The sequence below is a fragment of the Oncorhynchus nerka genome, linkage group LG28 (assembly GCF_034236695.1).
Source record: "Oncorhynchus nerka isolate Pitt River linkage group LG28, Oner_Uvic_2.0, whole genome shotgun sequence".
NCBI classification, from domain to species: Eukaryota; Metazoa; Chordata; class Actinopteri; order Salmoniformes; family Salmonidae; genus Oncorhynchus; species Oncorhynchus nerka.
The window spans coordinates 3,843,106-3,869,268 of NC_088423.1; the positions used below are offsets into that span (position 1 = coordinate 3,843,106).

The window sequence follows — 26,163 nt, forward strand, 5'->3', positions numbered from 1 at the left end:
CTAACTACATAAATCACAGTATACCTCACATCAAAACAAATGAAATACCGTATACAAAAAGGTTGTGGTCAGTCAGACAATCCAATCCGCCAACAGATCTCCAGCGGAGAAAGGCCACGAAGAACGGCGAGGTGTAGTCCACGGACGCAAAGAGTGGATCCGATCCTGGGTAAACTCTATTAGGCTACAAAACAACGGAATAGAAAAGCTTCGGGAACTGAGGGTTGAACACATCCTCAGTCACGTCTCCATCACAACCCCACTTTTGCGCAGCTGATGCTGGCTATTTAATTGGGAATTAAAGGGAAAGCGTCCTATTGGAAGGAGCTGCACTGAGACGGTTCAGAAAAATTCAGGGCCGTCACAACATGTGCTATATTCAAGTATGACTTTCATAATTTTGTATGACCAGGTATATTTCAGAGTGAGATGCTGTATTTCGGTAGGACATTTTGTAAATTTGTCCTGAATGGTCACCTATTGGGGTGTTTCAGAAAGAGGTGTTTCCACCTTTTTGATCTGTATGACAAGATGAAAGCTTCTGGGGATGATGAAGTGATCACCTGGTTGTTTTCTAACTGTATGGAGGGAACAGAACACCAGCTCTAATCAAAACAGGACATTTCACTTCAGGAAGCATATAAGTATTAATAGAACTGTTTTGCAAACTGACAGAGGAAATGAGGGAAATCTGTTTCGTAACATTTTCAGGTTTGGAAATTAGTAACATCTGTATTAGAAATGGGTAAGATTTAATAAGAGCCTTTTTACTTACTCAGTAATTACTTTGGCAGCCACAATAGCAGTAATCTATGTTGACTGTTACATTTAATTTAACTCAAGGAATTAGGTCATTGTTAAAGGGATAGATTTACCCAAAGTACAAAATACTGTAATGAAACAGCAGGGAGCAGATCCCGAACCCTCGACCTTCTAGCCCGAACTCCAGCGCGCTATCAACTGTGCAGCAAAAGCATGCTCAAGCAGCAGAGTCGATATCCTCGTTTATAAAGCCAGGGTCGTTACACTACTCCCTCCTTTCAAAGAGCGCATCCTCGCGCTAGCTAGCGACTCCACGTCTTATAGGAATGCGCTCACCGGCCAAGCACCTACACTGTCGTGGTTGCAAGGTCCGATCACTTCTGACACCAATGTAATGAAACAGGCAGGGAGCAGGTCTCAAACCCTCGACCTTCTAGCCCGAAGTCGAGCGCGCTATCGACTGTGATATCCGCGCGTATAAACCCAGGGTCGTTACAATACATATTGGTTTCCTTACCCGACAGGCATTTTATGGACAAGGTATGACAGCAAACCATGGTTTCCCAAATGCTAACGTTTTAGCAGGGAATGGCCAGGGAAACTGAACCAAGCATTAGTATCTTACAAGGAAGCGTTTCCAAAACATTTGAACAAGTAATGAAGACATATCAAACATCAGCAGCCAATAACAAATTGGATTGGCCATCAACAGGCCATTCGTCTTTGGTCCTTGACTCGCTCCCCATACCAAACGACAGAGGGCATCGTCGTTCGTAAAAGTTGGAAGCGCGAGGCGGGTTATTTGGTGAAATGTGACGCTTGAGCCGGGAACCCATTGAGAAATTCGCCTTCTGCCATGACCGCACTTATCACCACCGCAAGCAACTCCGTGCTGGAGACAGACACCAGTTCTTCAGATTCACAGTCTGCAGAGCTGCTGACGAGATCGTCACTTTTCAACGGACCGTTATTTTTTATTCTCGATCCACTACCCCTGTCGTTTTTCCGTGTTTATAGTGCTAGACTTCAGAAAGTAGTCAGAACTGTTCGTTTTTGTAACTTTTTCTTTAGCACCCAAACCTTGAAGGGCTTTGTTTTGTTTTATATACTTCTTCCATAGTGTTGTTCCTCTCAAGGATGCGCCAAAGGATGGGTCATGTTCTGAATCAGAAGAGGAGCCTTTTGGATGTTCTCTGCGTGTATTTGTCTGTTTCTGTAGTTCACTCCTACAACATTGACTTAGAACGTGCTGTTGTGTTCCGTGGACCTGACTCGAGTTTCTTTGGATACTCTGTTCTGGAGCACTATCATGACAATACGCGCTGGTGAGTCTCAAGCTACCAAGAGGCCTATCAAGGCTATTAACTATCTTATAGCAATTACAGTCCCGACTGTTTATGCACTTATGTATCATCCCTTGCTTGACCATTAATGGCAGGGTTTAGTTGTTGCGCAATTCTTATGGATGTATTTGGGCTATTCACTTTTGGGCACGCTGTGTAACCTGCTTGCATATGTTGAAGAATAGCCAAATGATGTGAGCTATCGCCTACAAAATCAGTAAAATATTCGAAATCAATAGACTGTCTCATTTGACTGTGCGTAAACGCCTTTCTCTTCTTTAGAAAAACAGTTGATTTATATGACGGTGATATATTGTCTTAATTATGTCAACAGTTCGATTGATGTGCAGTGTTGTTTGGTTTCTTTTGGACCGTTGTTCTGTAGCAGCCTAGCTGATCTGTCCCAGATTCCAGCATGTAGCAGCCTAGCTGATCTGTCCCAGATTCCAGCATGTAGCAGCCTAGCTGACCTGTCCCAGATTCCAACATGTAGCAGCCTAGCTGATCTGTCCCAGATTCCAGCATGTAGCAGCCTAGCTGACCTGTCCCAGATTCCAGCATGTAGCAGCCTAGCTGACCTGTCCCAGATTCCAGCATGTAGCAGCCTAGCTGACCTGTCCCAGATTCCAGCATGTAGCAGCCTAGCTGACCTGTCCCAGATTCCAACATGTAGCAGCCTAGCTGACCTGTCCCAGATTCCAGCATGTAGCAGCCTAGCTGACCTGTCCCAGATTCCAACATGTAGCAGCCTAGCTGACCTGTCCCAGATTCCAACATGTAGCAGCCTAGCTGACCTGTCCCAGATTCCAGCATGTAGCAGCCTAGCTGACCTGTCCCAGATTCCAGCATGTAGCAGCCTAGCTGACCTGTCCCAGATTCCAACATGTAGCAGCCTAGCTGACCTGTCCCATATTCCAGCAGGTAGCAGCCTAAGGTTAAGTGATCATGTCCCATAGATGTCACAACACCCACCATTGTCTTCATTGTCAAGAGTAATTCCCCCATGTTTAATACAAGTATGGTAGCCTATATTCAGGCTGGAACCGGGGTAGAACACAATTCACAATTCCACCCCTGGATGGACACTGAGTGTACCAAACATTAGGAACACCTTCCTAATATTGAGTTGAAGTGGATTTAACAGGTGATATCAATAAGGGATCATAGTTTTCACTTGGATTCACCTGGTCTGTCTATGTCATGGAAAGAGGTGTTCCTAATGTTTTGTACACTCAGTGTCCATCCAGGGGTGGAATTGTGAATTGTGTTCTACCCCGGTTCCAGCCTGAATATAGGCTACCATACTTGTATTAAACATGGGGGAATTACTCTGTGCTACAGTGGGCCTGATGAAGACGATTATGAGATGCCATTATGCCACTTCATTGAGACTGGATGTGTGTTATCCTTGATGCCGGGTGACTCCCATCCTCCAAGGTGGTTTTCACCTGCTCTTCTCATCAACGCAAAGTTATTGGTCACATACACATGGTTAGCAGATGTTATTGGGCACATACACATATTGAGCAGATGTTATTGGTCACATACACATATTGAGCAGATGTTATTGGTCACATACACATATTGAGCAGATGTTATTGGTCACATACACATATTGAGCAGATGTTATTGGTCACATACACATATTGAGCAGATGTTATTGGTCACGTACACATATTGAGCAGATGTTATTGGTCACATACACATATTGAGCAGATGTTAGTGGTCACATACACATATTGAGCAGATGGTATTGCAGGTGTAGCGAAATGCTTTTCCTTCTTCACTGTGTGACATCATGACTGTTTGACACTGGGGTGCTGGTAGGGGCCTGTTTTCTCTGTCTACGGGGTGCTGGTAGGGGCCCGTTGTCTCTGTCTACGGGGTGCTGGTAGGGGCCCGTTGTCTGTCTACGGGGTGCTGGTAGGGGCCCGTTGTCTCTGTCTACGGGGTGCTTGTAGGGGCCCATTGTCTCTACAGGGTGCTGGTGGGGGCCCGTTGTCTCTGTCTACGGGGTGCTGGTAGGGGCCCGTTGTCTCTGTCTACGGGGTGCTGATATGGGCCCGTTGTCTCTGGCTACGGGGTGCTGGTAGGGGCCCATTGTCTCTGTCTACGGGGTGCTGGTAGGGGCCCGTTGTCTCTGTCTACGGGGTGCTGGTAGGGGCCCGTTGTCTCTGTCTACGGGGTGCTGGTAGGGGCCCCTTGTCTCTGTCTACGGGGTGCTGGTAGGGGCCCGTTGTCTCTAGGCAGTGCTGGTAGGGCACAGTTGTCTCTACGGGGTGCTGGTAGGGGCCTGTTGTCTCTGTCTACAGGGTGCTGGTAGGGGCCCTTTGTCTCTAGGCAGTGCTGGTAGGGCACAGTTGTCTCTACGGGGTGCTGGTAGGGGCCCGTTGTCTCTGTCTACGGGGTACTGGTAGGGGCCCGTTGTCTCTGTCTACGGGGTGCTGGTAGGGGCCCGTTGTCTCTGTCTACGGGGTGCTGGTAGGGGCCCGTTGTCTCTGTCTACGGGGCGCTGGTAAGGGCCCGTTGTCTCTGTCTACGGGGCGCTGGTAGGGGCCCGTTGTCTCTGTCTACGTGGTGCTGGTAGGGGCCCGTTGTCTCTGTCTACGGGGTGCTGGTAGGGGCCCGTTGTCTCTGTATACGGGGTGCTGGTAGGGGCCCGTTGTCTCTGTCTACGGGGTGCTGGTAGGGGCCCGTTGTCTCTGTCTACGGGGTGCTGGTAGGGGCCCCTTGTCTCTGTCTACGGGGTGCTGGTAGGGGCCCGTTGTCTCTAGGCAGTGCTGGTAGGGCACAGTTGTCTCTGTCTACGGGGTGCTGGTAGGGGCCTGTTGTCTCTGTCTACGGGGTGCTGGTAGGGGCCCTTTGTCTCTAGGCAGTGCTGGTAGGGCACAGTTGTCTCTACGGGGTGCTGGTAGGGGCCCGTTGTCTCTGTCTACGGGGTGCTGGTAGGGGCCCGTTGTCTCTGTCTACGGGGCGCTGGTAGGGGCCCGTTGTCTCTGTCTACGGGGCGCTGGTAGGGGCCCGTTGTCTCTGTCTACGGGGTGCTGGTAGGGGCCCGTTGTCTCTGTCTACGTGGTGCTGGTAGGGGCCCGTTGTCTCTGTCTACGTGGTGCTGGTAGGGGCCCGTTGTCTCTGTCTACGGGGTGCTGGTAGGGGCCCGTTGTCTCTGTCTACGGGGTGCTGGTAGGGGCCCGTTGTCTCTGGCTACGGGATGCTGGTAGGGGCCCGTTGTCTCTGTCTACGGGGTGCTGGTAGGGGCCCGTTGTCTGTCTACGGGGTGCTGGTAGGGGCCCGTTGTCTCTGTCTATGGGGTGCTTGTAGGGGCCCATTGTCTCTACAGGGTGCTGGTGGGGGCCCGTTGTCTCTGTCTACGGGGTGCTGGTAGGGGCCCGTTGTCTCTGTCTACGGGGTGCTGATATGGGCCCGTTGTCTCTGTCTACGGGGTGCTGGTAGGGGCCCATTGTCTCTGTCTACGGGGTGCTGGTAGGGGCCCGTTGTCTCTGTCTACGGGGTGCTGGTAGGGGCCCGTTGTCTCTGTCTACGGGGTGCTGGTAGGGGCCCCTTGTCTCTGTCTACGGGGTGCTGGTAGGGGCCCGTTGTCTCTAGGCAGTGCTGGTAGGGCACAGTTGTCTCTACGGGGTGCTGGTAGGGGCCTGTTGTCTCTGTCTACGGGGTGCTGGTAGGGGCCCTTTGTCTCTAGGCAGTGCTGGTAGGGCACAGTTGTCTCTACGGGGTGCTGGTAGGGGCCCGTTGTCTCTGTCTACGGGGTACTGGTAGGGGCCCGTTGTCTCTGTCTACGGGGTGCTGGTAGGGGCCCGTTGTCTCTGTCTACGGGGTGCTGGTAGGGGCCCGTTGTCTCTGTCTACGGGGCGCTGGTAGGGGCCCGTTGTCTCTGTCATGTGCTGGTAGGGCCCGTTGTCTCTGTCTACGTGGTGCTGGTAGGGGCCCGTTGTCTCTGTCTACGGGTGCTGGTAGGGGCCCGTTGTCTCTGTCTACGGGTGCTGGTAGGGGCCCGTTGTCTCTACGGGGTGCTGGTAGGGGCCCGTTGTCTCTATGTGCTAGTCGGGGCCCGTTGTCTCTGTCTACGGGGTGCTGGTAGGGGCCCCTTGTCTCTGTCTATGGGGTGCTGGTAGGGGCCCGTTGTCTCTAGGCAGTGCTGGTAGGGCACAGTTGTCTCTACGGGGTGCTGGTAGGGGCCTGTTGTCTCTGTCTACGGGGTGCTGGTAGGGGCCCGTTGTCTCTAGGCAGTGCTGGTAGGGCACAGTTGTCTCTACGGGGTGCTGGTAGGGGCCCGTTGTCTCTGTCTACGGGGTGCTGGTAGGGGCCCGTTGTCTCTGTCTACGGGGTGCTGGTAGGGGCCCGTTGTCTCTGTCTATGGGGTGCTGCTAGGGGCCCGTTGTCTCTATGGGGTGCTAGTCGGGGCCCGTTGTCTCTGTCTACGGGGTGCTGGTAGGGGCCCGTTGTCTCTGTCTACGGGGTGCTGGTAGGGGCCCGTTGTCTCTGTCTATGGGGTGCTGGTAGGGGCCCGTTGTCTCTGTCTACGGGGTGCTGGTAGGGGCCCATTGTCTCTGTCTACGTGGTGCTGGTAGGGGCCCGTTGTCTCTGTCTACGGGGTGCTGGTAGGGGCCCGTTGTCTCTGTCTACGTGGTGCTGGTAGGGGCCCGTTGTCTCTGTCTACGTGGTGCTGGTAGGGGCCCGTTGTCTCTGTCTACGGGGTGCTGGTAGGGGCCCGTTGTCTCTGTCTACGGGGTGCTGGTAGGGGCCCGTTGTCTCTATGGGGTGCTAGTCGGGGCCCGTTGTCTCTGTCTACGGGGTGCTGGTAGGGGCCCGTTGTCTCTGTCTACGGGGTGCTGGTAGGGGCCCGTTGTCTCTGGCTACGGGATGCTGGTAGGGGCCCGTTGTCTCTGTCTACGGGGTGCTGGTAGGGGCCCGTTGTCTGTCTACGGGGTGCTGGTAGGGGCCCGTTGTCTCTGTCTATGGGGTGCTTGTAGGGGCCCATTGTCTCTACAGGGTGCTGGTGGGGGCCCGTTGTCTCTGTCTACGGGGTGCTGGTAGGGGCCCGTTGTCTCTGTCTACGGGGTGCTGATATGGGCCCGTTGTCTCTGTCTACGGGGTGCTGGTAGGGGCCCATTGTCTCTGTCTACGGGGTGCTGGTAGGGGCCCGTTGTCTCTGTCTACGGGGTGCTGGTAGGGGCCCGTTGTCTCTGTCTACGGGGTGCTGGTAGGGGCCCCTTGTCTCTGTCTACGGGGTGCTGGTAGGGGCCCGTTGTCTCTAGGCAGTGCTGGTAGGGCACAGTTGTCTCTACGGGGTGCTGGTAGGGGCCTGTTGTCTCTGTCTACGGGGTGCTGGTTGGGGCCCTTTGTCTCTAGGCAGTGCTGGTAGGGCACAGTTGTCTCTACGGGGTGCTGGTAGGGGCCCATTGTCTCTGTCTACGGGGTACTGGTAGGGGCCCGTTGTCTCTGTCTACGGGGTGCTGGTAGGGGCCCGTTGTCTCTGTCTACGGGGTGCTGGTAGGGGCCCGTTGTCTCTGTCTACGGGGCGCTGGTAAGGGCCCGTTGTCTCTGTCTACGGGGCGCTGGTAGGGGCCCGTTGTCTCTGTCTACGTGGTGCTGGTAGGGGCCCGTTGTCTCTGTCTACGTGGTGCTGGTAGGGGCCCGTTGTCTCTGTCTACGGGGTGCTGGTAGGGGCCCGTTGTCTCTGTCTACGGGGTGCTGGTAGGGGCCCGTTGTCTCTATGGGGTGCTAGTCGGGGCCCGTTGTCTCTGTCTACGGGGTGCTGGTAGGGGCCCCTTGTCTCTGTCTACGGGGTGCTGGTAGGGGCCCGTTGTCTCTAGGCAGTGCTGGTAGGGCACAGTTGTCTCTACGGGGTGCTGGTAGGGGCCTGTTGTCTCTGTCTACGGGGTGCTGGTAGGGGCCCGTTGTCTCTAGGCAGTGCTGGTAGGGCACAGTTGTCTCTACGGGGTGCTGGTAGGGGCCCGTTGTCTCTGTCTACGGGGTGCTGGTAGGGGCCCGTTGTCTCTGTCTACGGGTGCTGGTAGGGGCCCGTTGTCTCTGTCTATGGGGTGCTGCTAGGGGCCCGTTGTCTCTATGGGGTGCTAGTCGGGGCCCGTTGTCTCTGTAGGGGCCCGTTGTCTCTGTCTACGGGGTGCTGGTAGGGGCCCGTTGTCTCTGTCTACGGGGTGCTGGTAGGGGCCCGTTGTCTCTGTCTACGGGGTGCTGGTAGGGGCCCATTGTCTCTGTCTACGTGGTGCTGGTAGGGGCCCGTTGTCTCTGTCTACGGGGTGCTGGTAGGGGCCCGTTGTCTCTGTCTACGGGGTGCTGGTAGGGGCCCGTTGTCTCTACGGGGTGCTAGTAGGGGCCCGCTGTCTCTGTCTACGGGGTGCTGGTAGGGGCCCGTTGTCTCTGTCTACGGGGTGCTGGTAGGGGCCCGTTGTCTCTATGGGGGTGCTAGTCGGGGCCCGTTGTCTCTGTCTACGTGGTGCTGGTAGGGGCCCGTTGTCTCTGTCTACGGGGTGCTGGTAGGGGCCCGTTGTCTCTGTCTACGTGGTGCTGGTAGGGGCCCGTTGTCTCTGTCTACATGGTGCTGGTAGGGGCCCGTTGTCTCTGTCTACGGGGTGCTGGTAGGGGCCCGTTGTCTCTGTCTACGGGGTGCTGGTAGGGGCCCGTTGTCTCTGTCTACGGGGTGCTGGTAGGGGCCCGTTGTCTCTATGGGGTGCTAGTCGGGGCCCGTTGTCTCTGTCTACGGGGTGCTGGTAGGGGCCCGTTGTCTCTGTCTACGGGGTGCTGGTAGGGGCCCGTTGTCTCTGTCTATGGGGTGCTGGTAGGGGCCCGTTGTCTCTGTCTACGGGGTGCTGGTAGGGGCCCATTGTCTCTGTCTACGTGGTGCTGGTAGGGGCCCGTTGTCTCTGTCTACGGGGTGCTGGTAGGGGCCCGTTGTCTCTGTCTACGGGTGCTGGTAGGGGCCCGTTGTCTCTGTCTCTGTCTCACGGGTGCTGGTAGGGGCCCGTTGTCTCTCTGTGCTGGTAGGGGCCCGTTGTCTCTATGGGGGGTGCTGGTAGGGGCCCGTTGTCTCTGTCTACGGGGTGCTGGTAGGGGCCCGTTGTCTCTGTCTACGTGGTGCTGGTAGGGCCCGTTGTCTCTGTCTACGGGTGCTGGTAGGGGCCCGTTGTCTCTGTCTACGGGTGTGGTAGGGGCTGTCTCTGTAGGGGTGCTGGTAGGGGCCCGTTGTCTCTGTCTACGGGGTGCTGGTAGGGGCCCGTTGTCTCTGTCTACGGGGTGCTGGTAGGGGCCCGTTGTCTCTGTCTACGGGGTGCTGGTAGGGGCCCGTTGTCTCTGTCACGGGTGCTGGTAGGGGCCCGTTGTCTCTGTGCTGGTGGGGTGCTGGTAGGGGCCCGTTGTCTCTGTCTGGTAGGGCACAGGGGTGCTGGTAGGGGCCCGTTGTCTCTGTCTACGGGTGCTGGTAGGGGCCCGTTGTCTCTGTCTACGGGGTGCTGGTAGGGGCCCGTTGTCTCTGTCTACGGGTGCTGGTAGGGGCCCGTTGTCTCTGTCTACGGGGTGCTGGTAGGGGCCCGTTGTCTCTACGGGGTGCTGGTAGGGCCCGTTGTCTCTGTCTGAGGGTGCTGGTAGGGGCCCGTTGTCTCTGTCTACGGGCTGGTAGGGGCCCTTTTGTCTCTGTCTACGGGGTGCTGGTAGGGGCCCGTTGTCTCTGTCTCTGGGGTGCTGGTAGGGGCCCCTTGTCTCTGTCTACGGGGTGCTGGTAGGGGCCCGTTGTCTCTAGGCAGTGCTGGTAGGGCACAGTTGTCTCTGGGGTGCTGGTAGGGGCCTGTTGTCTCTGTTGTGCTGGTAGGGGCCCTTTGTCTCTAGGCAGTGCTGGTAGGGCACAGTTGTCTCTACGGGGTGCTGGTAGGGGCCCGTTGTCTCTGTCTACGGGGTACTGGTAGGGGCCCGTTGTCTCTGTCTACGGGTGCTGGTAGGGGCCCGTTGTCTCTGTGCTGGTAGGGGCGTTGGTGCTGGTAGGGGCCCGTTGTCTCTGTCTACGGGTGCTGGTAGGGGCCCGTTGTCTCTGTCTACGTGGTGCTGGTAGGGGCCCGTTGTCTGTCTACGTGGTGCTGGTAGGGGCCCGTTGTCTCTGTCTACGGGGTGCTGGTAGGGGCCCGTTGTCTCTGTCTATGGGGTGCTGGTAGGGGCCCGTTGTCTCTATGGGGTGCTAGTCGGGGCCCGTTGTCTCTGTCTACGGGGTGCTGGTAGGGGCCCGTTGTCTCTGTCTACGGGGTGCTGGTAGGGGCCCGTTGTCTGTGGCTACGGGATGCTGGTAGGGGCCCGTTGTCTCTGTCTACGGGGTGCTGGTAGGGGCCCGTTGTCTCTGTCTACGGGGTGCTGGTAGGGGCCCGTTGTCTCTGTCTACAGGGTGCTGGTAGGGGCCCATTGTCTCTGTCTACGTGGTGCTGGTAGGGGCCCATTGTCTCTGTCTACGGGGTGCTGGTAGGGGCCCGTTGTCTCTGTCTACGGGGTGCTGGTAGGGGCCCGTTGTCTCTACGGGGTGCTAGTAGGGGCCCGTTGTCTCTGTCTGTCGGGGTGCTGGTAGGGCCCGTTGTCTCTGTCTACGGGGTGCTGGTAGGGGCCCGTTGTCTCTATGGGGTGCTAGTCGGGGCCCGTTGTCTCTGTCTACGTGGTGCTGGTAGGGGCCCATTGTCTCTGTCTACGGGGTGCTGGTAGGGGCCCGTTGTCTCTGTCTACGGGGTGCTGGTAGGGGCCCGTTGTCTCTATGGGGTGCTAGTCGGGGCCCGTTGTCTCTGTCTACAGGGTGCTGGTAGGGGCCCCTTGTCTCTGTCTACGGGGTGCTGGTAGGGGCCCGTTGTCTCTAGGCAGTGCTGGTAGGGCACAGTTGTCTCTACGGGGTGCTGGTAGGGGCCTGTTGTCTCTGTCTACGGGGTGCTGGTAGGGGCCCGTTGTCTCTGTCAGGGCTGGTAGGGGCCCGTTGTCTCTGACTACGGGGTGCTGGTAGGGGCCCGTTGTCTCTGTCTGGGTGCTGGTAGGGGCCCGTTGTCTCTGTCTACGTGGTGCTGGTAGGGGCCCGTTGTCTCTGTCTACGGGTGCTGGTAGGGGCCCGTTGTCTCTGTCTACGGGGTGCTGGTAGGGGCCCGTTGTCTCTGTCTACGGGGTGCTAGTAGGGCCCGTTGTCTCTGTCTACGGGTGCTGGTAGGGGCCCGTTGTCTCTGTCTACGGGTGCTGGTAGGGCCCGTTGTCTCTGTCTACGTGGTGCTGGTAGGGGCCCGTTGTCTCTGTCTACGGGGTGCTGGTAGGGGCCCGTTGTCTCTGTCTACGGGTGCTGGTAGGGGCCCGTTGTCTCTGTCTACGGGGTGCTGGTAGGGGCCCGTTGTCTCTGTCTACGGGTGCTGGTAGGGGCCCATTGTCTCTGTCTACGTGGTGCTGGTAGGGGCCCGTTGTCTCTGTCTACGGGGTGCTGGTAGGGGCCCGTTGTCTCTATGGGGTGCTAGTCGGGGCCCGTTGTCTCTGTCTACGGGGTGCTGGTAGGGGCCCGTTGTCTCTGTCTACGGGGTGCTGGTAGGGGCCCGTTGTCTCTGGCTATGGGATGCTGGTAGGGGCCCGTTGTCTCTGTCTACGGGGTGCTGGTAGGGGCCCGTTGTCTCTATCTATGGGGTGCTGGTAGGGGCCCGTTGTCTCTGTCTACGGGGTGTTGGTAGGGGCCCATTGTCTCTGTCTACGTGGTGCTGGTAGGGGCCCGTTGTCTCTGTCTACGGGGTGCTGGTAGGGGCCCGTTGTCTCTGTCTACGGGGTGCTGGTAGGGGCCCGTTGTCTCTATGGGGTGCTAGTCGGGGTTGTCTCTGTCTGAGGGGTGCTGGTAGGGGCCCGTTGTCTCTGTCTACGGGGTGCTGGTAGGGGCCCGTTGTCTCTGGCTATGGGATGCTGGTAGGGGCCCGTTGTCTCTGTCTACGGGGTGCTGGTAGGGGCCCGTTGTCTCTATCTATGGGGTGCTGGTAGGGGCCCGTTGTCTCTGTCTACGGGGTGCTGGTAGGGGCCCGTTGTCTCTGTCTACGGGTGCTGGTAGGGGCCCGTTGTCTCTGTCTACGGGGTGCTGGTAGGGGCCCGTTGTCTCTGTCTAATTATGTGCTGGTACCCGTTGTCTCCGGAGTGCTAGTAGGGGCCCGCTGTCTCTGTCTACGGGGTGCTGGTAGGGGCCCGTTGTCTCTGTCTACGGGGTGCTGGTAGGGGCCCGTTGTCTCTATGGGGTGCTAGTCGGGGCCCGTTGTCTCTGTCTACGTGGTGCTGGTAGGGCCCATTGTCTCTGTCCTACGGGTGCTGGTAGGGGCCCGTTGTCTCTGTCTCACGGGTGCTGGTAGGGGCCCGTTGTCTCTAGGGGTGCTAGTCAGGGCCCGTTGTCTCTGTCTACGGGGTGCTTGTAGGGGCCCCTTGTCTCTGTCTACGGGGTGCTGGTAGGGGCCCGTTGTCTCTAGGCAGTGCTGGTAGGTCACAGTTGTCTCTACGGGGTGCTGGTAGGGGCCTGTTGTCTCTGTCTACGGGGTGCTGGTAGGGGCCCGTTGTCTCTGTCTACGGGGTACTGGTAGGGGCCCGTTGTCTCTGTCTACGGGGTGCTGGTAGGGGCCCGTTGTCTCTGTCTACGGGGCGCTGGTAGGGGCCCGTTGTCTCTGTCTACGGGGTGCTGGTAGGGGCCCGTTGTCTCTGTCTACGGGGTGCTGGTAGGGGCCCGTTGTCTCTGTCTACGGGGTGCTAGTCGGGGCCCGTTGTCTCTGTCTACGGGGTGCTGGTAGGGGCCCGTTGTCTCTATCTACAGGGTGCTGGTAGGGGCCCGTTGTCTCTGTCTACGGGGTTCCGGTTAGGGGCCCGTTGTCTCTGTCTATGGGGTGCTGGTAGGGGCCCGTTGTCTCTGTCTACGGGGTGCTGGTAGGGGCCCGTTGTCTCTGTCTACGGGGTGCTGGTAGGGGCCCGTTGTCTCTGTCTACGGGGTGCTGGTAGGGGCCCGTTGTCTCTGTCTACGGGGTGCTGGTAGGGGCCCGTTGTCTCTAGGGGGTGCTGGTAGGGGCCCGTTGTCTCTGTCTACGGGGTCCTGGTAGGGGCCCGTTGTCTCTACGGGGTGCTGGTGGGGGCCCGTTGTCTCTGTCTACGGGGTGCTGGTAGGGGCCCGTTGTCTCTGTCTACGGGGTGCTGGTAGAAGCCCGTTGTCTCTGTCTTTACGGGGTGCTGGTAGGGGCCCGTTGTCTCTGTCTACGGGGTGCTGGTAGAGGGCCCAATGTCTCTGTCTAGCTACCAAGCTGGTAGGGGCCCGTTGTCTCTGTCTAAGGGGTGCTGGTAGGGGCCCGTTGTCTCTGTCTACGGGGTGCTGGTAGGGGCCCGTTGTCTCTGTCTACGGGGTGCTGGTAGGGGCCCGTTGTCTCTGTCTACGGGGTGCTGGTAGGGACCCGTTGTCTCTATCTACGGGGTGCTGGTAGGGGCCCGTTGTCTCTGTCTACGGGGTTCCGGTTAGGGGCCCGTTGTCTCTGTCTATGGGGTGCTGGTAGGGGCCCGTTGTCTCTGTCTACGGGGTGCTGGTAGGGGCCCGTTGTCTCTGTCTACGGGGTGTTGGTAGGGGCCCAAGGCCAACTCTTCTTCTTCTTAATTATGTGACTGACTGCTGTGACCGGATGTGTAAAGTTTACACTATGTTTCTTTCTGTCTACAGGGTTCTGGTAGGGGCCCCCAAGGCCAACTCTTCCTACAGCAGCTCACTTCACACCCCGGGAGCCGTGTTCAAGTGCCGTGTCCACAGCAACCCAGAGAGACGCTGCACGGAGATGAACCTGGGCCGAGGTCCGTACTGAACCATGAAACACACAGTCACCAGGGACCAGAGCCTTACGGAGAACCACTGAACAACCATACATTATACTAACCCTAGGACCAGAGCCTTACAGAGAACCACTGAACAACCACACATTATACTCACTCTAGGACCAGAGCCTTACGGAGAACCACTGCACAACCACACATTATACTAACCCTAGGACCAGAGCCTTACAGAGAACCACTGAACAACCACACATTATACTCACTCTAGGACCAGAGCCTTACGGAGAACCACTGAACAACCACACATTATATTAACCCTAGGACCAGAGCCTTACAGAGAACCACTGATCAACCGCACATTATACTAACCCTAGGACCAGAGCCTTACAGAGAACCACTGAACAACCACACATTATACTAACCCTAGGACCAGAGCCTTACGGAGAACCACTGAACAACCACGCATTATATTAACCCTAGGACCAGAGCCTTTACGGAGAACCACTGAACAACCACACATTATATTAACCCTAGGACCAGAGCCTTTACGGAGAACCACTGAACAACCACACATTATACTAACCCTAGGACCAGAGCTTTTACGGAGAACCACTGAACAACCACACATTATACTAACCCTAGGACCAGAGCCTTTACGGAGAACCACTGAACAACCACACATTATACTAACCCTAGGACCAGAGCCTTACGGAGAACCACTGAACAACCACACATTATACTAACCCTAGGACCAGAGCCTTACGGAGAACCACTGAACAACCACACATTATATTAACCCTAGGACCAGAGTCTTTACGGAGAACCACTGAACAACCACACATTATATTAACCCTAGGACCAGAGACTTACGGAGAACCACTGAACAACCACACATTATACTAACCCTAGGACCAGAGCCTTACGGAGAACCACTGAACAACCACACATTATATTAACCCTAGGACCAGAGCCTTTACGGAGAACCACTGAACAACCACACATAGGACCAGAGCTCTATGAACAACCACATTATATTAACCCTAGGACCAGAGCCTTACGGAGAACCACTGAACAACCACACATTATATTAACCCTAGGACCAGAGCCTTACGGAGAACCACTGAACAACCACACATTATATTAACCCTAGGACCAGAGCCTTACAGAGAACCACTGAACAACCACACATTATATTAACCCTAGGACCAGAGCCTTTACGGAGAACCACTGAATAACCACACATTATATTAACCCTAGGACCAGAGCCTTACAGAGAACCACTGAACAACCACACATTATATTAACCCTAGGACCAGAGCCTTTACGGAGAACCACTGAATAACCACACATTATATTAACCCTAGGACCAGAGCCTTACGGAGAACCACTGAACAACCACACATTATATTAACCCTAGGACCAGAGCCTTACGGAGAACCACTGAACAACCACACATTATACTAATCCAGGACCAGGCGTCATGCCAGTAGGGGACACAAAGGCATGTGCCCCCTCAGATTTGTCTTGTTTTAGAATTTTTCAGATTTCTCATTAATTACTAAACTTAATTTTTAAACCCAAATTTGATCATAATTTATTTATAAAAACATCTGTCAGCTGTATTTTGTGAAGGGGGAACACTGACTGGACCAGCAATTTTATGAAGTAGTTTTAAGCTTGCCAGCTAGATGGGGAATCTATCTCCCAACCTTATAACTAGCTACCAAGCCAGTTAGAGTTGCTTGTTTAACAATCTTACATGTTTTTTTACATAGAATTATGCATAGTGATTTTTGCTATAGATTGCAGGAAAAAGCTGTTTCACGTACTTCATCCCCCATTTAACATAATGATGTCGAGGTGCCAGAAGTTCCAAAATATTTTGATAGATATGATTGTTTTAACTAATATTTTCCAAGTGGTTATGCCAGAAAGTTTGAGCCGAAGACATTTCCTGCAGTTCCTTTTCTTGTGGTCGAGAGAGAAGGTTTATGTGGGTTTAATAGAAACCCCTACTTACTCCTCACTGTCACCAACATGACATACGTTATTAAACAAAGTGTCAGGAGAAACTTGGGGCCTTGTTGCAGTGCCCTCTCCCCCCCTCTGTCTCTCTGTGTCTCCCCCCTGTGTCTCCCCCTCTATCTGGTCTCTCTGTGTCTCCCCCTCTGTCTCTCTGGTCTCTCTGTCTCTCCCCCTCTGTCTCTCTGGTCTCTCTGTGTCTTCCCCACCTGTCTCTCTGTCTCTCCCCCTCTGTCTCTCTGGTCTCTCCCCCTCTGTCTCTCTGGTCTCTCTGGTCTCTCCCCCTCTGTCTCTCTGGTCTCTCTGTCTCTCTCCCCCTCTGTCTCTCTGGGCTCTCTGCCTCTCTCCCCCTCTGTCTCTCTGGTCTCTGGTCTCTTCCCCACCTGTCTCTCTGTCTCTCTCCCCCTCTGTCTCTCTGGTCTCTGCCCGCTGTCTCTGCCCATCTGCCCCATTGTCTGTCTGTCTCTGCCCATCTGCCCCTCTGTCTCTCTGGTCTCTCTGTCTCTTTGGTCTCTCTGTCTCTCTAGTCTCTCTGGTCTCTCTGCCTCTCTGGTATCTCTGCCTCTCTCCCCCTCTGTCTCGCTGGTCTCTCTGGTCTCTTCCCCACCTGTCTCTCTCCCCGTCTTTCTCTCTGGTCTCTGCCTCGTTGTCTCTGCCCATCTGCCCCATTGTCTGTCTGTCTCTGCACATCTGCCCCTCTGTCTCTCTGGTCTCTCTGTCTCTCTGGTCTCTCTGTCTCTTTGGTCTCTCTGTCTCTCTGGTCTCTCAGTCTCTCCTAGTCTCTCTAGTCTCTTTGGTCTCTCTGATCTCTCTGTCTCTCTGGTGTCTCTGTCTCTCTAGACTCTCTGGTCCCTCTGGTCTCTTCCCCACCTGTCTCTCTGTCTCTCTCCCCCTCTGTCTCTCTGGTCTCTGCCTCGTTGTCTCGCTGTCTCTGCCCATCTGCCCCTCTGTCTCTCTGGTCTCTCTGTCTCTTTGGTCTCTCTGTCTCTCTGGTCTCTCTGTTTCTTTGGTCTCTCTGTCCCTCTAGTCTCTCTGATCTCTCTGTCTCTTTGGTCTCTCTGTCTCTCTGGTCTCTCTGTTTCTCTGTCTCTCTGGTCTCTTTGTCTCTCTGTCTCTCTGGTCACTCTGTCTCTTTGGTCTCTCTGTCTCTCTGGTCTCTCTGGTCTCTCTGTCCCTTTGGTCTCCCTGTCCCTCTAGTCTCTCTGGTCTCTCTGTCTCTCTGGTCTCTCTGTCTCTTTGGTCTCTCTGGTCTCTCTGGTCTCTCTGGTCTCTCTGTCTCTCTGGTATCTCTGTCTCTTTGGTCTCCCTGTCCCTCTAGTCTCTCTGGTCTCTCTGTTTCTCTGGTCTCTCTGTCTCTCTGGCCTCTCTGGTCTCTTCCCCACCCGTCTCTCTGTCTCTCCCCCCCCACTGTCTCTCTGGTCTCTGCATCGTTGTCTCGCTGTCTCTGCCCATCTGTCTCTCTGGTCTCTCTGTCTCTTTGGTCTCGGTCTCTCTGGTCTCTCTGTCTCTCTGGTCTCTCTGTCCCTCTAGTCTATCTGGTCTCTCTGTATCTTTGGTCTCTCTGTCCCTCTAGTCTCTCTGTCTCTCTGGTCTCTCTGTCTCTTTGGTCTCGGTCTCTCTGGTCTCTCAGTCTCTCTGTCTCTTTGGTCTCTCTGTCCCTCTAGTCTATCTGGTCTCTCTGTATCTTTGGTCTCTCTGTCCCTCTAGTCTCGTTGGTCTCTCTGTCTCTTTGGTCTCTCTGTCCCTCTAGTCTCTCTGGTCTCTCTGTCCCTCTAGTCTCTCTGGTCTCTCTGTCCCTCTAGTCTCTCTGGTCTCTCTGTCTCTCTGGTCTCTCTGTCTCTCTGTCTCTCTGGTCTCTCTGTCTCTCTGTCTCTCGTCTCTCGTCTCTCTGTCTCTCTAGTCTCTCTGTATCTCTGGTCTCTCTGTGTCTCTCATCTCCCTGTCTCTGCCCCTCTGTCTCTCTGTATCGCTGGTCTCTCTGTTTCACTGTCTCTCTCTCCCCGTCTCTCTCCCTCTCTCTCATACACATTCACACACACACCAAGAGGGAGAGAGGGCTACTATGAATCACGCCAGACAGAGGGAGTTCAGCCCCAGGTTGTCTCAGAGAAAATATTAGCGATGAACTCTGGAAGTAGCCTCAGTTATAACTATACTTATTTACACTAATTGCTCTAGTAAATGTGTGCGCGTCTCTAATGGCACCCTCTTTCCTATATAGCCTAGTGCACTACTTTTCAACAGAGCCTTATGGTGCCTGGTCAAAAGTAGTGCACTATAGGGCGAAGGGTGCCATTAGAGACACAGCCTGCCATCTGAGACGGGAGGCAGAGGAACTGAACCATTTAAGGGTTGTTGGTACCCATGATGAGAGAGAGAGATCCCCACTGCTTTTTTCTAAAGTTATTCGTTGGATTCAGACTCTGTAAAGCAGCGCCTTGATTGCACAATTCCTCGTGTGATGCCTTTGAATTCACCCAACAGATCCTAATCCACTTTATTTGCCAGTTTAGTGCATTCTTGTTAAAGTGAATAAGTGTGTTCCTTTTCTTACTGCTGTTTACAGGCTTATGTCTTCATGGCAACTCATGTTTTTATGTCTGAGGCTGCATCACAAATGGCCCCCTATGTCCTTATGGGCCCTGGTCAAATGTAGTTCACTTTGCCATTTGGGATGGAGACAGTCTTACTCCTTTCTCAGACATCCCTTGGGTCTTTTTGATCTTCATTAAGATTTAAGAATTGCTTAAAGTTGACATCCAATGCAATTAGAGGCCTAGAAACCAGTCAAAATTTAGCTCCGCACCTTTAAAGGGATGTTTCGTTTTCGAAGCCACTTTTATCTGTTAGCAAAAGTGAAATAATTGGGGAGCTCCTTTGGCATAGAGGTCTGCTACACACTCTGTAATGATTAAACAGGATAGGATGACCTAACTGCAACTCTATCTCGAATGGCACCCTATTCCCTACATAGATCTCTGGTTAAAAGTAATGCACTATGGTGCTATTTCAAACCTTACAGTGAAATGCTTACTTGCACGCCCTTAACCAACAATGCAGTTTAAAAAAACAAATACAAATAAGAAATAAAAGTAACAAGTAATTAAAGAGCAGCAGTAAAAACAACAACAGCGAGACTATATACAGGGGGGTAGTGGTACAGAGTCGGTGTGTGTGTGTGTGTGGGGGGGGGGGGGGGGGGGGCACCGATTAGTTAAGGTAATATATACATGAAGGTAGAGTTATTAAAGTGACTATGCATAGATGATAACAGAGAGTAGCAGTGGTGGAAAAGAGGGGGAGGAGGGCCAATGCAAATATTCTGGGTAGACATTTGTTTAGGTGTTCAGAAGTCTTATGGCTTGGGAGTAGAAGCTGTTTAGAAGCCTCTTTGACCTAGACTTGGCTCTCCGGTACCGCTTGCCGTAAGGTAGCAGAGAGAACAGTCTATGACTAGGGTGGCTGGAGTCTGACCATTTTTAGGGCCTTCCTCTGACACCGCCTGGTATAGAGGTCTTGGATGGCAGAAAGCTTGGCCCCAGTGATGTACTGGGCCGTTCACATTACCCTCTGTAGTGCCTTGCGGTCAGGGGCCGAGCAGTTGCCATACCAGGCAGTGATGCAACAAGTCAGGATGCTCTCGATGGTGCACCTGTAGAACCTTTTGAGGATCTGAGGACCCATGCTAAATCTTTTCAGTCTCCTGAGGGGGAAAAGGTTTTGTCGTATATGGCCTCAGTATTGTTTTTTTATTGTGTTACTTTTTTGTTCTATTTTTTTAAAACTTTAGTTTGTTAAGTTAATATTTTCTTAACTCTATTTTCTTAAAACTGCATTGTTGGTTAAGGGCTTGTAAAGTAAGCATTTCACTAAGGTCTACCTACACCTGTTGTATTCGTCGCATGTGACAAATAACATTTTATTTTAATTTGACACACACACTACATGGGCTTGTCAACACTGATTGGTATTCAGTCCATGGCCTGAAATTGTCAGACTGTTCAACAGTAAACCTCACTTAAACCAGGGTTGAACCTATGCCTTAAGACTTTGTTCAATGGATGAGCTAAAGCCAAGGCATTATCTAAGGGCAGCTAACACAAGTCCTCAGATATCAAGCAAGATCACTGATCATAGGAACAAAGTTCACCAAACCACTTCCGCTACATCTACAAAAGATCAAAGATCAACTTCAACTAGTATTTAGAACTGTATTAGAGACTGTCTCTAGGTAACCCTTCCATCTGTCGGCTCCCGGAGAATGGGAAAGTCATCCTCTTTGTAACGCCATATAACAGTCATTGTTAACACTTCTGTCCCGCTCCTGCAGGGAATAAGCCCCGGGAGTCTTGTGGGAAGACGTGCCAGGGAGACAGGGATGATGAGTGGATGGGGGTCAGCCTCGCCCGGCAGGACAAACCCAATGGCAAAATACTGGTGAGTTCAAAGGTCACAGTACAGCCCTGTACATCTGTTTGAATCATCCGTTTCATCTGTGTGTCCAGAAGTCTATACTTGCACATTCCCTTACATTGTACCCATAGCACTCACGTCTGTAGCCATGAAGTGCTTTGAAAGGCTGGTCATGGCCCACATCAACGCCATTATCCAAGAAACCCGAGACCCACTCCAATTTGCACACCGCACCAACAGATCCACAGATGATGCAATCTCTATTGCACTCCACACTGCCCTTTCACACCTGGACAAAAGGAACACCTTTGTGAAAATACTATTCATTGACTGCAGCTCAGCTCAAAACCATAGTGCCCTCAAAGCTCATCATTAAGCTAAGGATCCTGGGACTAAACACCTCCCTCTGCAACTGGATCCTGGACTTCCTGAAGGGCCGCTCTCAGGTGTTAAGGGTAGGTAACAACACATACGCCATGCTGATCCTCAACACAGCCTGCGGCTATGGAATCCTGACCTGTTCACCGGACGTGCTACCTGTCCCAGACCTATTATTTGACCATGCTTGTCATTTATGAACATTTGAACATCTTGGCCATGTTCTGTTATAATCTCCACCCGGCACAGCCAGAAGAGGACTGGCCACCCCTCATAGTCTGGTTCCTCTCTAGGTTTCTTCCTAGGTTTTGGCCTTTCTAGGGAGTTTTTCCAAGCCACCGTGCTTCTACACCTGCATTGCTTGCTGTTTGGGGTTTTAGGCTGGGTTTCTGTATAGCACTTTGAGATATCAGCTGATGTACGAAGGGCTATATAAATACATTTGATTTGATTTGAACACAGGGACCCCTCAGGGGTGCGTGCTCAGTCCCTTCCTGTACTCCCTGTTCACTCATGACTGCATGACCAGGCACGACTCCAACACCATCATTAAGTTTGCTGATGACACAACAGTAGGTAGGTGTTTCACCGGGAAGAGATCAGAGACCTGGCCGTGTGGTGCCAGGACATCAACCTCTCCCTCAACATGATCAAGACAAAAGAGATGATTGTGGACTACAGGAAAAGGAGGAACGAGCACGCCCCCATTCTCATCGACGGGGCTGTAGTGGAGCAGGTTGAGAGCTTCAAGTTCCTTGGTGTCCACATCCAAACACACCAACACAGTTGTGAGGAGGGCATGAGACTGAAAAGATTTGGCAGGGGTCCTCAAATCCTCAAAAGGTTCTACAGCTGCACCATCGAGAGCATCTTGACTGGTTGCATCACTGCCTGTTATGGCAACTGCTCGGCCTCTGACCGCAAGGCACTACGAGGTAGTCCGTACGGCCCAGTACATCACAAAGTACATGGGGCAAAGCTTCCTGCCATCCAGGACTTCTAGTGTCAGAGGAATGCCCTAAAGATCGTCAAAGACTTCAGCCACCCTAGTCATAGACTGTTCTCTCTGCTACCGCATGGCAAGCAGTACCGGAGCGCCAAGTCTAGGTCCAAGAGGCGTCTCGACAGCTATATTAAGACTCTTAAAGAAGAAGTTACAGGTCTGTGAGAGCCAGAAATCTTGCTTGTTTGTAGGTGACCAAATACTTATTTTCCACCATAATTTGCAAATAAATTCATTAAAAATCCTACAATGTGATTTTCTGGATTTTTGTTTCTCATTTTGTCTGTCATAGTTGAAGTGTCCCTATGATGAAAATTACAGGCCTCTCTCATCTTTTTAAGTGGGAGAACTTGCACAATTGGTGGTTGACTAAATACTTTTTTGCCCCACTGTATCTATCCTACCCTGCCTTTCTAAGGTCTTCGAAAGCCAAGTTAACAAACAGATTACCGACCATTTCGAATCCCACCGTACCTTCTCCGCTGTGCAATCTGGTTTCCGAGCTGGTCATGGGTGCACCTCGGCCATGCTCAAGGTTCTAAACGATATCATAACCGCCATCAATAAAAGACACTGTGTAGCCGTATTCATCGACCTGGCCAAGGCTTTCTACTCTGTCAATCACCACATTCTTATCGGCTAATTCAACAGCCTTGGTTTCTCAAATGACTGCCTCGCCTGGTTCACCAACTACTTCTCAGACAGAGTTCAGTGTGTCAAATCGGAGGCCATGTTGTACGGACCTCTGGAAGTCTCTATGGGGGTGCCACAGGGTTCAATTCTCGGGCCGACTCTTTTCTCTGTATACATCAGTGATGTCGCTCTTGCTGCTGTTGATTCTCTGATCCACCTCTATGCAGACAACACCATTCTGTATACCTCTGGCCCTTCTTTGGACACTGTGGTAACTAACCACCAGACGAACTTCAATGCCATACAACTCTCCTTCCGTGGCCTCCAACTGCTCTTAAATGCTAGTAAAACTAAATGCATGCTCTTCAACCGATCGCTGCCGCACCTACCCGCCAGTCCAGCATCACTACTCTGGACGGTTCTGACTTAGAATATGTGAACAACTACAAATGCCTAGGTGTCTGGTTAGACTGTAAACTCTCCTTCCAGACTCACAATTAACATCTCCAATCCAAAATTAAATCTAGAATCGGCTTCCTATTTCCCAACAATGCATCCTTCACTCATGCTGCCAAACATACCCTCGTAAATCTGACTATCCTACCGATCCTTGACATCGGCGATGTAATTTACAAAATAACCTCCAACACTCTACTCAGCAAATTGGATGCAGTGCATCACAGTGCTATCCGTTTTGTCATCAAAGCCCCATATACCACCCACCACTGCGAACTGTATGCTCTCGTTGGCTGGTCCTCGTTTCATATTCGTCGCCAAACCCACTGGCTCCAGGTCATCTATAAGTCTTTACTAGGTGAAGCCCTGCCTTATCTCAGCTCACTGGTCACCATAGCAGCACCCACCCGTATCATGCGCTCCAGCAGGTATATTTCACCGGTCACCCCCAAAGCCAACTCCTCCTTTGGCCGCCTTCCAGTTCTCTGCTACCAATGTCTGGAATGAATTGCAAAAATCACTGAAGCTGGAGATTCATATCTCCCTCACTAGCTTTAAGCACCAGCTGTCAGAACTACTCACATATCACTGCACCTGTAAATAGCCCATCCAACTACCTCATCCCCATATTGTTATTTATTTTTTTGCTCCTTTTGACCTCAGTATCTCTACTTCATTGAATGTGCACATTCATCTTCTGCACATCTATCACTCTAGTGTTTAATTGCTAAATTGTAATTACTTCGCCACTACGGCCTATTTATTGCCTTACCTCCCTAATCTTACCTCATTTGCACACACTGTATATAGACTTTTTCTATTGTGTTATTGACTGTATGTTTGTTTATCCCATGTGTAACTCTGTGTGTTGTGTTTGTCACACTGCTTTGCATTATCTTTGCCAGGTCGCAGTTGTAAATGAGAACTTGATCTCAACTGGCCTACCTGGTTAAATAAAGGTGCAATAATAAAACTATTGTAAAAAATCAGAGGGCAGCTGGCTGGGTATGTTTAGGCTTCAGTCCCTGGCCCCTCCACGGTGGTCTTCTAACCTTACTTTTTTGAAGTGTTTTTTGAACTCCTGCAGCGGGTGATGAAGGATCCAAGCCTCTCTCTTTGGCCCTAATGCCTGCCTCTGGCCCTGTGGGACATTCCATGGCCCTGAAGCCTGCCTCTGGCCCTGGGGGACTTTCCATGGCCCTGAAGCCTGCCTCTGGCCCTGGGGGCATTCCATGGCCCTGATGCCTGCCTGGGGGACATTCCATAGCCCTGATGCCTGCCTGGGGGACATTTCATGGCCCTGAAGCCTGCTTCTGGCTCTGGGGGACATTCCATGTCCCTGAAGCCTGGCCCTGGGGTACATTACAGTGCCTTCAAGCCTGCCTCTGGCCCTGGGGGACATTCCATGGCCCTGATGCCTGCCTCTGGGGGACATTCCATGGCCCTGAAGCCTGCCTCTGGGGGACATCCCATGGCCCTGAAGCCTGCCTCTGGGGGACATTACATGGCCTTGAAGCCTGTCTCTGGCCCTGGGAGACATTACAGTTCCCTGAAGCCTGCTTCTGGCTCTGGGGGACATTCCATGTCCCTGAAGCCTGGCCCTGGGGTACATTACAGTGCCTTCAAGCCTGTCTCTGGCCCGGGTGGACATTCCATGGCCATGAAGCCTCTCTGGCCCTGGGGTACGTTACAGTGCCTTCAAGCCTGTCTCTGGCCCGGGTGGACATTCCATGTCCCTGAAGCCTGGCCCTGGGGTACGTTACAGTGCCTTCAAGCCTGTCTCTGGCCCGGGTGGACATTCCATGTCCCTGAAGCCTGGCCCTGGGGTACGTTACAGTGCCTTCAAGCCTGTCTCTGGCCCGGGTGGACATTCCATGTCCCTGAAGCCTGGCCCTGGGGTATGTTACAGTGCCTTCAAGCCTGTCTCTGGCCCGGGTGGACATTCCATGGCCATGAAGCCTGGCCCTGGGGTACGTTACAGTGCCTTCAAGCCTGTCTCTGGCCCGGGAGGACATTCCATGGCCATGAAGCCTCTCTGGCCCTGGGGGACATTGCATGGCCCTGAAGCCTGTTTTTGCCATGGTCATTCTCTATTTTATTACTTCCATTATCTGAGGGAGTATATTGGCATAATGTTCATACCACTTCCAATGGTTATTATGCATCAATCACCTTGAAAGAACCTCTAAGTATTTAACATGCTGTTTTCCCTTACAGGTGGTTTATAGATGTTCAACTATTAACCTGGCCCTAACTCTTACCTTGACCCTACCACGATCAAGTTGTTGCTTATCAACAGAGTTGCACTTTATATGTTGTTGATAGTAGTAGACCATCTGTAAAAGGACTCATCAAATAAAGTGATACAAAAACATTTAGATTTTATAGCAAATCAAGTGGCAGTTTGTCCCAGTAGTTGTTTTAAACTGTCCATCAGTTTTGGTGATAACAGAAAGGTAGTGATGTTCCGGAGCCATGTGTCCATGCATGGGGCCCCTGTAGATCCCTGCTGACGTTTGTTTTTATCTCATCTGAATGGACTCAGTGACTCAAGTTTCTCTGCAAGGACCGGCTGCTTGGCAGATGTGGCTCTGTACTGTATGTTTCAAACAATCAAGTGCTGATCTAGGATCTGTTTTGTATTTTAGATCACAATGAATAAGGTTACATTGGCAGGGGGAATCTGATCTTAGATCAGTACTCCTACTCTCAGATGCTTACAGCCCCTGAACTACAGTTATTTCATCTGTGTGTTGCTGAAAGAGGCCTAAAGTATTACCAATAAGCTGTCTTTACCTGAATACCTAAACCAATCAGCTCTCAGACAGGACAGCAGCATGTATGACAATAGAACAGCTCCATAATTTGGTCTCTGATCCTGGTAAAAAAATAAAACCTTAACATTATGGGCTAACTAAAGTTTATTACTTGTATAATATACTGAGTAGGCATACTGCTTGTGTTCTAGTACCGAATATGGTTTAGTAGCTTGTTGGAACATCAATAGTACTGTTAGAGCTGTAGGCCAGGCTGCTCTGCTAGCGTTGTAGGCCAGGCTGCTCTGCTAGCGCTGTAGGCCAGGCTGCTCTGCTAGCGTTGTAGGCCAGGCTGCTCTGCTAGCGCTGTAGGCCAGGCTGCTCTGCTAGCACTGTAGGCCAGGCTGCTCTGCTAGCGTTGTAGACCAGGCTGCTCTGCTAGCGCTGTAGGCCAGGCTGCTCTGCTAGCGCTGTAGGCCAGTCTGCTCTGCTAGCGTTGTAGGGCAGGCTGCTCTGCGAGCGCTGTAGGCCAGGCTGCTCTGCTAGCGTTGTAGGGCCAATTGTGCACCGCCCTATGGGAGTCCCAATCACG

At 52.9% G+C, this 26,163-nt stretch overlaps 1 protein-coding gene across 1 annotated transcript in view; it reads left to right on the forward strand.

Moving 5' to 3' along the window:
• The first annotated feature begins 1,554 nt into the window (after positions 1–1,554).
• The window catches only part of LOC115120420 (integrin alpha-9-like), a 224,493-nt gene continuing 199,884 nt past the window's right edge, over positions 1,555–26,163 (forward strand). The window contains exons 1-3 of the mRNA XM_065012599.1: positions 1,555–2,087; positions 13,804–13,931; positions 20,263–20,369. Of these exons, the coding sequence (XP_064868671.1) occupies positions 1,900–2,087; positions 13,804–13,931; positions 20,263–20,369 (423 nt within the window). The 5' untranslated portion in view covers positions 1,555–1,899. The remainder of the gene's footprint in view (positions 2,088–13,803; positions 13,932–20,262; positions 20,370–26,163) is intronic.